Source organism: Lissotriton vulgaris, chromosome 4_1 (assembly GCF_964263255.1).
Source record: "Lissotriton vulgaris chromosome 4_1, aLisVul1.2, whole genome shotgun sequence".
Lineage (NCBI taxonomy): Eukaryota > Metazoa > Chordata > Amphibia > Caudata > Salamandridae > Lissotriton > Lissotriton vulgaris.
In genome coordinates this window covers 2,011,795,744-2,011,809,246 of record NC_141691.1, presented here as the reverse complement: position 1 = coordinate 2,011,809,246, position 13,503 = coordinate 2,011,795,744, and the positions used below count along the sequence as shown (strand labels likewise).

At 46.8% G+C, this 13,503-nt stretch overlaps 1 protein-coding gene across 2 annotated transcripts in view; it reads left to right on the top strand.

Moving 5' to 3' along the window:
- Nucleotides 1-13,302, top strand: part of LOC147724873 (microtubule-actin cross-linking factor 1, isoforms 6/7-like) — a 540,420-nt gene extending 527,118 nt beyond the window's left edge. For both annotated transcript variants that reach the window (XM_086966403.1, XM_086966402.1), the window contains exon 40: nucleotides 10,249-13,302. In XM_086966403.1, the coding sequence (XP_086822529.1) occupies nucleotides 10,249-10,277 (29 nt within the window). In that variant the 3' untranslated portion in view covers nucleotides 10,278-13,302. The remainder of the gene's footprint in view (nucleotides 1-10,248) is intronic.
- The last annotated feature ends 201 nt before the right edge of the window (nucleotides 13,303-13,503 follow it).

The window sequence follows — 13,503 nt, the reverse complement described above, 5'->3', positions numbered from 1 at the left end:
CGGGGGCAGTCAGGTGCAGCTGGGGAGGGCTATGTCAGCTAAGGCGAAGGATGCCTCCTCAAGAGGGAATGGGGGGTTTTGTGTGGGTCAAGCAGGAGGGTTGCCTTTCGCAGCAGGGTCGCGCAGAGGGAGAGGGTTTCATGGTCTATGCATGAGAGAGGGGGTGTAAGATACGCGCAGGAGGGAAGCCGGGGATTTCAATGGGTAAAAAGGCCATGGTGCCTAGAATGGCTGTGCATATGCATATAGGTATGGGCTCTTACTGGCAGAGTGATACGGTCAATAGTTTATGGTATTCATGGTGCTCACAGGGAGAGGAGTGGGAGAAGAAGGGAAATGAGTGCTGTTTATGTACATCAATTTCTTCAATTCCCACAGTCGCCCCTTTTTACATTACAGCAGTCATTTTTTTTGTGATTGATAGGGTTACAGGGGGACAGGCATCGTTGATGAATTAGCATTTTGTCGATACTAACATTTGGCGTACAATCATAGACAGTTGAGGTGATGGGCAGAATGCAGCACATAGGAAATTGCATTTCGTTGTGTTCCTGACAATTAAACGCACTACATAGCATAAATCTTTCTAACTTAAAAATGTGACCAATGAACAGTTTCGACCAAGTAGTTGAGAGCGGAATTCAGGTCAATACACAAGATTTCTTCGTCACAGTGTCTTTTTATCAGTGAGCCATCACTGGTAGGCTCTAGTCCGTGTACTTTCGTTGGCGCTGTTGAGCACCGGCGGTGGAGCTATAGGTCCAGCTCTGTTCTATCCTTACGCGTTGCAGGGTGCGGTCAGTCCTCTGCTGTTAGACCACAGTCCTGTTCCCTAAACAATCCGTTTGGCGGCGCCTTATGCTCGGCACCTATATTTTCCGTGGCAACACCCTATTCCCATATGAATGCAGTTCTTTCCTTTGGCAAAAAGTCACGTGGAAAAGAGGGTGAGGGTGGTTCAAATAGTCGATAGGAGAGAGAGCGGAGTTGGGTCAGAGTTCCTGGGACACACAAAAGGGACCAAGGGAGCAAAGGATAACAAGCAGGCAGGCCCATCAATCGGGCCCAAAGAAGGGGGACGGAGACTCCAGGCACACGTGGGTTAGCAGACGGAGGGCTTCAAGGCGGCCCGTCATTTTTCATTTTCCACGTTGAAATTGCGGTCTCGTCCCGTATCTTGTTGCTCTGCAGCTCCACCTTTGGTCGAGGTCATACGTGTCCCAAGATCTGCAGTCAGGCTGTACGTCACATCTGACCCATCTCCTTCGGTGATCGTGAATCTTTGAATAGGTACAAGACAAGGTTTTAGAGAAATGGCAGAAGAAGATATCTACGCATGTGAATTCCTCCCTCAATTCTACACATTTGGGAGATACGCTCACTGGTCACAGTCAGAGGTCCATTACCAAGCAGTGCATGTGTCAGCATTCCTACTGAGTTTATGGCAGGTTTATTCATCGTCCTATTTATAACTCAAGTGAGGATAAATGAGATTCCCATCAACTGTGCATTACATCATATTCAACATTACGGAGCATTTCCCTTCAGGACTGGCTAACCTTTTCAAACAGGGCGGGGGTGCCATCTTCGAGAGTCAGGCAAAACAAGGTTTTCTCGAGGTTCAACAGCTACTCATGGTCATCATGTTTATATCCGGGACAGCAGCTGGGGTCTATCAAATGGGGCGGGGATGCTTCGGGCGCTCGCGCTTGGGTGCAAAAAGGGGGGGGGGGGGCAATCTGGGCATTGGGGGTCAATCTAGACGTTGGCGTTCGTCTCTGATGAACAGAAAAATAGGGTGCCATTGACATACAGTTCCCCTATGAATGGCCAGATTTGGGGGACCTTAGTCGTCTTACCTGTCCTTTCCTTCTCAGCCAATTTAAGTTCATAATTTTGCAGAAAGGAGAGGTAGTAATATGGCGAGTTACAATCATTTTTATTTCGGTCAATTTCGCTGAACACCTCCGCGTTCAATAAGTATCAAATCAGACTGGTGCCGGTGGGGCACAATTTTACCAAAAAGAGGGAGAGAAAATAGGGAGACTCTCATAGAGAGTGAGAGTCGTCCGCAATCTAAACGAGCCATTCGGTACACGTATGACATGTAGAGAGAGAGAGAGAGAGAGAGAGAGAGAGAGAGATAAGGGGGTGGTGAGAGAGAGAGAGAGAGAGAGAGACGTGTACGAAAATAGGTCATTTAGTGCGCTCACAACACAGAACAGCAAAGGTCAGGTAACACGCAAATACAGACAGAGGGAAGACATAAATCCGTACATTACACACACACAAACTCAGACAGGGAAGACGGCACATGCATTACACATATATAAGACATTCACGACAGGACAGGAAACAGGTGGCCAACAAAATCCATATTATATCCTACGTATCTTTACTATCCTATTTATCTATGTGCTTAGCTCTTTCTACCCTTCCCTCCTTTTCCTTCTCGCTAGTTATGTCGGCCAGCGTTCTCAATTGCCAATACTTACACCTCAGTTGGTCGGTCAGAAATTAGCCTGGTCGTGCTATTTACCCATGGTTGGATCTTAAACCATTTTTCAGTTCCTTCCTTTGGTGGGAAGTTCTCCAGGCTGAGGCAACGGCAAGTATTGATCGGGAGAACAGTCGGACAGCTTGGCTACATCTATAAGAGTGTGAAAAAGGGGGCAGTGCATTTTGAACACCAGCAACATTTCTAACTTCCCAGACGGGTGGTGCCGTGGTAACCCTTACCCGTATATTTTTCTTTGTCCTTTCCCTACCTAGTCAAACGTCCAGTTACATTATTTAACGCGTCATTTCTAGTCAATTTTTCGTCATTCAGTACCTGTCCAGTTTCTATGTCAGTCCATCCTCCCAGTTGCTATGTTCTAAGGAGGAACAGTCATGTTTAAGTCTACGTCTTTTAAAAACTTATCGTTATGAGGACTATGCACATATTCCCTCCTTCCCTTTTCGTCGGTGGTTCGATCATCGCTCTCCCACACTTCAGCCGACGTTCTGACGTGACCTGCAGAAGGGAGGAAAAAGAAGGGGTGGGGGGCAGCATTCAAAGTACATCAGCATGCAGTAGTCCGAAAATGTTTTTACCTACCACATACTCGACCCATCTCCACGTACTGCATTTCTTTACCATCTCGGCGTTTAAGCCCAGAGGGACCAGTAATGTCAGATAGATAATCATTGACGATCTGCGTATCTACATGAGTTACTCGGTCGTAACCCTCTTTGTCGGGTGCGAGGGTGACGGTCAGGTGGCATTTCTGTGGTGTCGTTTTAAGGGTGTCTAAAACACTTTTCTGGCTGCCTGTGATACATAATGTAGCTGCTAAATATCTGATCCTTTTGATCTACATCTTTCATCATACTTATTCTTCGCTCACAGTAGTAAGACATCCAAAACTCATTAATGCAACTGCTACAACCATGCTTTCTTTTTCAAAATACTTTTAATAAAAAGTGTCGAGGTACAAATACAGGCCTACAATCCCGTGGACCAGCCACGGAGCAGATTGGAACTGTACATAGGAAGAAAGAAGTTGATGGCAGTTCATTGCATAAAGTGCGGCAGTGCAATAAAATCGTATCGAACTTTACCACAGAGCAAGCATGATGCATGTCGAGTATTCAGTCAAAAATAAATTAATTCATTATCCAGATGCTCGTTCACTGTCTAAATTACACCAATTCATTGTTCCCATTCTCAATCAGTACCCACCCTAAATCAGTTCATTTTCAAAACACATGATCAATATCTGTATTGCTTTCTTCTCTAAGCACATAATCACTATCCATCTTATCGACTTTCATTGTCCAAAAATGCATATATATCTCAGAGCACCAATATTCGAGCAATCCGGGCGAACAGGGAGTTCGAAAGTTCCGTTTTCATGTATCGGCGCCATTTTGGGCGAGGTCAGGCAGGTACCGGTATAGTCAGAATGTCTCCGATGACTCATGGTTCGACCAGAACCTTCTGTTGGCAGTTCAAAATGTTTTTCGCAATGTGGTAGCAGTCTAACAAATGGACCATCAGTCAAAGAGTGGGGAGGGCAACAACAAGTTTCCTACCGGGTCATTCTGGTGTTCCACCGGAACTGAACAAGTCTGTACTTTGGCTGTGTTTTAGCCATTTCCAAACTGAGGCTGGCGCCGGCAGGAGCGTGTCGATGTCGCGGGTCCCAATGAGGGGGGACGGGGGCACCCATGCAGAAGGGTCGGGAGCCCCCCGGTTCTTATAGAATCTTCAAGGTCGAGGAGAGACGGTATGGGGCATGTGCCCGCCCCGGGCAAAAGACCGCTTTTCGATGTGGACCCTCTTTAAGTAAGAGCGTTGGGGTGTCGCTGGAAGCCTCCACCTGGAGGGAGGTGGGGGAGGCTCGTTCGCGTCACCTCCCCCTTCCAGCGACCCCTCGCCGATCCTTGGCTCCGCCGTTTCGATATTGGCCGTGCCGGCTATTGAAGATGGGGGGGGGTGGTCGGTGGCTGAGGCAAGACAGCCCCCCCCCCTTTTTGACATGTGGCGGGACTACCTGTAACTGTCCAGGCGTTGTCGTGTGGCTGGGCTACCTGTAACTTCCAGGCGTGGACATGTGGCGGGACTACCTCCAACTCTCCAGGAATTTGAAATGTGGCGGGACTACCTGTAACTATCCAGGCGTCGGCATGTGGCGGGACTACATGTAAGCGCCGCCGCTCTTGTTTGTGGCTTCGGCCTTCTTCGCGGGCCGGTCCAGGCGAGAGACAGAGGAGGGGGGGGGGGGGGGGTCGGTGGCTGAAGCAAGGCAGCTCCCCCCCCCCCCCGTGGCCCGCAGGGCAGCAGAAGAGGAGAGAAGGAGAGGCCATCACCGTTTTCTGGGCCGTCCGCCCCACAGCCTCCCCTTCCGACTGCGTCCAGGCGAGCCCCGCATGCCTCGAGGCCTCGCCTACCGGATGGGCGTATCCGCGGACCTGCGGCATTTCGGGAGTTTCCGGAATGGGGGTAGGTACCTATTGATTTGTATCTATTTCATGTGACCGTTATTTGGGCGTGGTGGGCAATGAGGCAGACATGTTTAGGGCAGGAATAGGCAACGGAACCTAGTTACCTCGTGGCTTGCCTTGGTGTCAAGCTTGTCTTCCCTCGCCATTTTTATGTTTCTTATTACGGGTTATTTCTAACGTTTCTTATTTTATTTTTAGCGAAGTTGATAACTCCTCAGTGGCCTACTGATTTCGCTCAACTCCTTTTCTTTTTATTTTTATGCCATAACCTATTATAAGCTATAGCGACTAGTCCACACTTTAATGAACAGGTCCTTATTAGATGTGCCCTCCAGTGGAGCTGGATGGTTCGACTCTAATAAGCGGTCCGGGCTAAACAGGCTACCAACCAATGGGGAGAAGATAGGCATGACGGATTACAACGGGGACAAAAGTCTGCATTACCTATCTTATCACGGCGGGCAAAGACTAGGCAGAATATTTCTATTCTCCGTTGTTTGGCGGCGGTGAATACCTCAAACGAACCAATACCGAACACTTAATGTACGGTCAATCAAACCAATCAGTGGGGAGAATAAGTGGGCACGAAAAGTTATCGTTACCCACTCTTTCTCTACCTGCAAAGAGAGACCTTGTTCCTCCCCGTTTGCAGACAAAGAATCTCCAGACAATAATCCACGAACGGTAGTTCGGGAAACAGTGGGGGAGGAAGATAAGCACGACGGATTACAATGGGGACAAAAGTCTGCGTTACCTATCCTTCACTGCTTGCAGAGAGAGAGCCTGTTGTTTTCTCCGTTTGCAGACAGTGAATCTCCAGAGGGTTTCAACAAAGCGTAATACTAGTATTATCCAAAACAATCATTTCACAATTTGTCGCATTTACGCGACCTTACCCGGACCGGACCGTGTGGGCAGTTCTTCGCCTTCCTCCTTCCAGCGCCCGATCGTTCTCTTACTCCGTGTAGCATTCCTGTGGGATTCCAGTCAGGACAATAGGTCACTCAAGAGAGGTCCGTTCAGAATTGGCGAAGTTCTTTTGATCGGCAGCCGGGCTAGGGCCCTCTCAAGGCAGGTATACTCCGATTATTTTAGATGTTCGCTTCTTCGTCTGGATCTCTCTTACCGAACCTTATGTCACTGATGGGCCCCGCGTTGGGACGCCAATTGTAGAAAATGAGCCCGCATTGCTATCGATGCCCAGGCTGCTGGCGCAAGACGCCTCTTAGTTCCCATTCTGAATAGTTATCAAATAAAGAGACGGGCGCTGGATGCAGGAATCAAGAACAGAGTTTAATTCTCATGAGGAGAGCCAGTCATTTCAGACACGAAGCAAGGTGTCATCGGGAGGTGCTCTAACAAGTGAGCTGAGACTCAACCTTTTATACCTTACAAAACACTTGGCATTACAGTCACAGCATTGTGAAACGAAGGAAAGATAACCCTATAATCCTCGTGTCAATCCCACCCCACATGTGTTCACAATAGGGACCCTTGACCTGCTGATAAGAGGGGAGGGCAATCACGCAGCTGAGTGTCTCATCAACAGTTTAGGATGTGCGCGCCTAATCATAGCCAGGGGGTGGGGTGGCCAGGATCAATAGTGGGTCCTTTGAAGAGGAGTGACTTCATACAATAAGGGCAGTAAATGGTATCTCCTGGCTTAGGCGATGGCCTCGGACATGTGTGGTCAGCCGGACTCGGGGGAAGGGGTCATCAAAGGAGTGGTATTCATGCCGCGTGGACAATCGAGCGCGGAGGGAAGGCTGGTCAACAGAGGGGCATTCATGGAAGGAAAGGAGGTGTTGGTCAGGCGCGGTCGTGGTTCTCAAGGACAGGGTCTTGCAGAAGAAGAAGGTTTACGGCCTGCTCATGTGAGGAGAAGGGAGGGGGAGCCAGGGTGGACACGGGGACAGAGTCACATAGAGAGAGAGAGAGAGAGAGAGAGATCTTATGACCCGTACATGAGAGAGCGGGGGCAGTCAGGTGCAGCTGGGGAGGGCTATGTCAGCTAAGGCGAAGGATGCCTCCTCAAGAGGGAATGGGGGGTTTTGTGTGGGTCAAGCAGGAGGGTTGCCTTTCGCAGCAGGGTCGCGCAGAGGAAGAGGGTTTCATGGTCTATGCATGAGAGAGGGGGTGTAAGATACGCGCAGGAGGGAAGCCGGGGATTTCAATGGGTAAAAAGGCCATGGTGCCTAGAATGGCTGTGCATATGCATATAGGTATGGGCTCTTACTGGCAGAGTGATACGGTCAATAGTTTATGGTATTCATGGTGCTCACAGGGAGAGGAGTGGGAGAAGAAGGGAAATGAGTGCTGTTTATGTACATCAATTTCTTCAATTCCCACAACGTTCCCTTCAAAATACAGGCTGCATTGACGACACACTGGCCAATAAAATGCAAGGGAAACACAGTGCGACAGTTCACCATTGCAAATGCCTTCTAGGATGGTGCCGTCTTGTATCCCTTTGCTACTATTTTGTCACATGCTTATGTGACCATTGCATCGGCAACTAAACAACCAATGGGCACAGGTGACAGGCTCGTTTGATGAGATCACCATAAGTTAAATAATGATAGCAGAATTACCTTGATAGAACCCTGAGACAAAATATAAGTATAAGAATACTGTTCCGTCAGGTGTCTCTAAACTTTGCGATGACCTCTGATGCATCCATGGAGGGTTGAGAAGCATATCTCCAGGAGTTGACTACCAGCAGCAACTGGTCTCATACAGAACAACTCCTCCATATGAATGCTAGAATTCTGAGCCATCAGGCTGGGGTTATAGTCATTCCTGCCACGAATCAAGGCTTCCTCAGTCGTGGTTCAAACAGACGACAGGAACTCAGTGTTTTATATTAACAAAGAGGGAGGAATGAGGTCAGATGTTCTCTTAATTAAAGTGCAGAGTATGATGGAAGAGGACAATTCACAACAAAGTTTCTTTGACTGCAGAACGCCAAGTGCAGGCTATGACTCGACAGACATGCTCTGCTCGTATGCAAGAGGATTCCATGAATGGGAATTGAACCTAGATCATTTGAACAAGGTCTTCCACCACTGAAGTAAGCCCAACCACGATCTGTTCACCACCATCAGCTGTAAATGCCAGTCAGTACTGGGTCAGCATGCTCGCGCTGTCAGAGATTTTCGGCCAAACATTCTCAACACCTTTACCTGAGCTTTTTTCTGCTTCTCTTCCCCTCATAAACTGATCAAAGAGTGTCCCGAAGAACACGTCAAAGTTTTCCCCCGTTTGAAGCATCCCCCAGTTTCATTGCAACTGAAGACTGCCCTCTCACAACCGATGAGAAGCCCGTGTGAGCCGATCCACGAAGCTTAAATAAAGTACATATCTTAGAAGGTTGCTCTTCTGCTACCATTAACAGCAAGAACAGTTGGTCAAATAGAGGCTTTCACAATAAAAGAGCCATTTCTCCAGTTTCAAAAAGATGGACTCGCATTAGGAAACAACCCTTGCTTTATTCTTTACTGTGCTTGCATTTGAATGGTTGGAGTTTGGTTCTTTTTCACTAAGGTGGGTAGCTACTTACATAACAATGTTTACAAGCTCTTTGGCTAGTTGTACCATTGTACTACTATGATAATATTTCTGTGGGGCGCCCAGGTCAACAATGGTGATCATTCAAGTATACAGTCTTTAAAGAATACCAAAGCTTGAGCAATATTTTACAGAGAGATCACTGTTTTCATCTTTGGTACAAATCGCAGACTATGATATTTCAGATATCCAAAATCTGCAGTAGGAAAACCATCAGTTATAGCCAATGTTTCCAAAAGTTCACAGTTCCCGCCCGTTGTTCGAGCAACGGGCGGGAACCGTGAAACGCAGAGGAGTTTCGGGTGGATTGACCGCCTTAGCAAGGTACGCGAGGCGCTGGGCTTGATACACATAAGCCCTGGAGAAACTTGGGTGATTATTATATCACTTCATCACACCCTACAATCAACTTTGACTTACAAATGAACATAATAAGGCTAATAACCAAGGTGTAAAAAACACAAAGGGGTGCTATTGGTCTATAGTGGCTAGAGAATTTCTGTTTAATACTAGATGGGTGTATGTATAGACTATAAGTGTGAGGGAGCAAACGATAGGAAAAGTAAACCCATCAGCCCACCCATTGGCGGAACATCATCATCTGGGGTTTAGGAACCCAGACTGGTATCCACTAGGTACCTCACCATGAAAGAAATGTGAGGTCAACTTCTAGTGTTTGATCCACCAGTGATAGAGAGCCAGACAGCAGTATATCAAGAGCTGTGGGAGATGAAAAGAGTTGCAGTGCTCAAAAAATATGTGCTAAATAGAAAGTTTACGGAAAGGATTGACAGATTGATAGCTCTTTCTCGATTCTGTGGGTGGTGGTGCATGGCCGTTCTTAGTTGGTGGAGCGATTTGTCTGGTTAATTCCGATAACGAACGAGACTCCTCCATGCTAACTAGTTACGCGGCCCCCAGCTAATCTTGTCATCATGGTGACCGCCTGAATAAAGTTTACCACTAGGGACCATGCTAGTCCATTTTAAATCACCACTTTCTATTTGGCACACATTTTTTGAGCACTGCAACTCTTTTCATCTCCCACAGCTCTTGATATACTGCTGTCTGGTGGGCTGATGGGTTTACTTTTCCTATCCTTTGCTCTCCCACACTTATAGTCTATACATACACCCATCTATTATTAAACAGACATTCTCTAGCCACTAAAGACCAATAGCACCCCTTTGTGTTTTTTACTAGTTAAAGTAGGGGTAGGGTGTATATAGGTCTTTAATCTCTTATTCCCCTCAGACCCTCTTCACTGTTGTCTTTTGTAATAACCAAGGTGCACATTGCCAAAAGACTAACCTAGGAGTGATATTAAAATCATCAATCTAATGACATCTTGGAATTTACAAATGCCCTGAAGAAATTCTGCTTACAGAACGAAACGCGTTGGCTGTTGATAAGAAAGAGAAAATAAAAACAATAAAGAAGACATCTGAACCATCTCATGAAAATTTACTGGTTATGACTTAAGTTGACTGTATACGAATTAGAATGTGGTGCAATTTCGATACAAAGGTATATATGTTTCTGTGCTGTGTTGGCCAGAGTTGACTTGCATGAAAATACTGTTTCTCTTCCCTAAGCACTGAACAGTCCTGCCCAATAAGAGTAAGACCGGTTTAAGTGAAAAATGGGCTGTGTATAAGCCTAACTGTGTGTCATTTTGATTTTTATTTGCAGAGAAAACCGAGAAACCTCCAGCAACATGATCATAGCCACCTTAGCCTCTGAGGAGCCATCAGCTAACAGGAGACACATGAAAGGAACAAATGCTAACCAAGCACTTCAGGGATTTTGGTAATCGGCAACATCTGGAAGGGTCCAACCCTCTGGATATCGGACATCAGCGGGTGCCGACGATAGTGCTCAGGACACTGTGTGCCGCCCGGCGCAGGTCGCTTGAGGGCAGCATCCTTCCGGAGAGGATATGCTCCTGGGCTAACACAGCCTTACCACTGGTCACGTGACCTCCAGGAGTTTCATTATGACAGCTGACAGCACAGAGACTGGCAGAGTGAGGGAGTGTGGCAGACCCTGTGAGGGTGTGTGGCACAAAAGTGTGAGCATGTGTAAGTGTGGCAGGATGAGAGGGATGTGTGAGAGGAAGAGAGCATGCAGAAGAAGAATAGGCATATTAGGTCATGTGTGAGAGGACATGCAATAGTGCATGTACAAAAGTGTGAGACGCCATTGGACACAAACACTGTTCGATGGCATACAGCGGATGAGTGTGAACATTGAGAAGAAGGCATGGACAGAAAGGACCTTTTTCAAGAAATGTGCCTTGGTTCTGAAGCGAAAACCCCCTGGAGAAAGCTCTGTGGGAAAGATGTGTGAATGATTGACCAGTGGTTCTTTTCTTTGCATGTCACTTGATAGCTCATTACATGTTCATTCCCACGCCTTCACATTGACGCGATGTGCAGTGAAAGCAGCGTGCATGAGAAAGAATGAATAGACACAAGACTTTCTAGCGAGAGACCAATATACATGGACATGTAAAATGTGAAAATAAAAAGAGGGGTGGTGGAGACAAAGGAAGTGGTATGGAGTAAGTGATGCAGGATAGTAATAGAAATTGAGCATGTATACCAGAAAATTAATGGAAAGGTGAAAATGAGAAGGAAGAGGAAAATACTGGGCAAGTTGTAATTGTAAATTGAAAGGAGAGCACAAGGCAAGGAGGACTGGGCTCAAGAGATTGTTTAGCGGTTGTTTAAAGTAGCTATATTTTGTGCGTGTGGAAATAATTTCGCACTGTAGTGTATGAAGTACATATTTGAGTGTGTGCTAATGTTCAGGTTTGTCCGTGTGTCTTGTTGGCTGGCATTTCCCAGCCCATTGGATGGCAGGACCGTGCTCTTCTCCATGAGGACATTCTTCAGATATGTGGAAGCATCTCTCAGTGCCTGTCAAGCTGTTTCTCGAGGAGGCACTACAGCACCACCGAGAAGATGTCTTTGCCCACGTCATCACAACTCACTGTGAATAACAGACAACTGATGAAGAGCGCATAGCTGTGGCCATGGTCAGTGAGTGGCTGAAAAAGCCCCTTTTTCCTCTCCCTCCTCCAGCTTCCAAGTCCTCTGGAGTGGCTGCATCACCTGAGTTTGGATACTAGGCGCTTGTCTCAAGACCCATCCCAGTTAGAGGTCAGATCCTCAGGCATGCACAAGCACATCAGTTTGCATATGAACAGTTGAGGGACCAAGAACAGGTTGGGGATTAGATTTATACTCCTCGGGTACTGAATGTTCAGCAATTGAATAGTAAGAAAGAGTTTCCTTCTGACAAAGAGATAGGCAAGGATCCTCTTCCGACCGAGACAATGGCACTTCTTACACATGAAATGAGGACCCTTACAAGGCAGCTAAGGTTTAACACCACATGATGGCCACCATTTGCAGATTAGCATACAAGAACACTATTCAGCCAATGGAAGAACTCTCCTTCACCCAACAGGTAAGGGTCTTTGTCAGGCAGGCGCAAACTGTTGTCCTTCACAGTTGAAGCAAGCGCCTTCATCCGACCTGACAATGGACTATTCTAGGCACGCCAAGCATGGGTCTTTATCGAGCAGGGGGAACAGTTATCATCGACTTATGAGGCAAGGGTGCTTGTGAGGAAAAGGGAGAGACTGTCTGTGACCCATGAAGTGAGATCCCCTGTCTGACAGTGGAAGGTACTGTTCTCAACACAAAGGCAAGGTTTGTCAAGTGGGACGTTTGACAGTGCTTTGCACATGCGAGCAAAACCCTCGCCTAGCACGATATTTTAAGACCATATGAGGTAGGCAGAGCTTGCAATTCACTTTATCCGTTGCCATCATTGCAAAACGTCTGGGGACATGGACATTATTATAGAACGGCTCAGTATCCATTACTTCGATGCTCTGAAGGCAGCTAATCCTGTGCCAGATTTAAGGGTGACTTACCTCCTGGGGAGCAGCATTCCTGCAGAATAATTCCTCTTTTACTGAGTATTAATTGTTCTCTTTTTGGCTGGATGGGTTATCCACTCTTTGTCAGTGAGATCCCTTTGGGGAGATGTTGGACACGCATGCATTGGGGTGGAAAACGTGAAATGACAATGCTGGTAATTATGCAATAGTCGAGGCGAGACTAGGAGACAGATAATTACTTTTTTTCATGTATTCATTGGTCTTTACGAACCACAAAGATGTGTCTGCTGGCACCGCAGCTCGTATCCTCCAACATACACACAAATGGTTTTGTCTCTTGACCTACCTCCTACTTGATGACAGTGTCCAATGAAACCTTGGATCTGCAATTGTGTCTACAAAGTAGAGTATGACGTTATGGCATGAATTGTTTTAGCATTTAGGTTACTTTGATCTCCACCACAGCTTTCATCACCCCACCAAAGCACCTACTAGCCCAAGTCCAAAAACAATGCATTAAATTAAGCCAGCAATAGTTCTCAGCTGGGTGGGTCAACGGGCTCTGCAGCGCTTCCGCAAAGATCCTAGCTCTCTCCATCTCTTCCCACCCCTGCACTTCGAGGGCCCTAATATCAAGTCCTTGCCTACAAAGCAATGCAAACATTCATTCAGCTCGTCCCCATCCACTTCTGTCTGCACCTAACCGTACTGTATGACACGCTATCGCCATGCTAGATCCTGTACTTTACCAGAATGTAGCAGAATGTACTGTAATTAAACAATCTTTATACAATGTGCTATGTACAATAAAGTTTAGGTTTTTTTACACTCTACACCTGTCTCTATATTTATTGACTGTTATTGTGAAATCTTCCCAATACCCTGGACATCTTCTTGCAATACCTTACTCCACCTGTCTTTTATTCTCTACCTTTTCTCCCCAATGCTTCCCAATCAATCACCAGCTTATCCTATAGGCAGAGGAACCAGAATACCTTTCCTCACTTAATCAAATTGTTTCCGCCATAATTAGC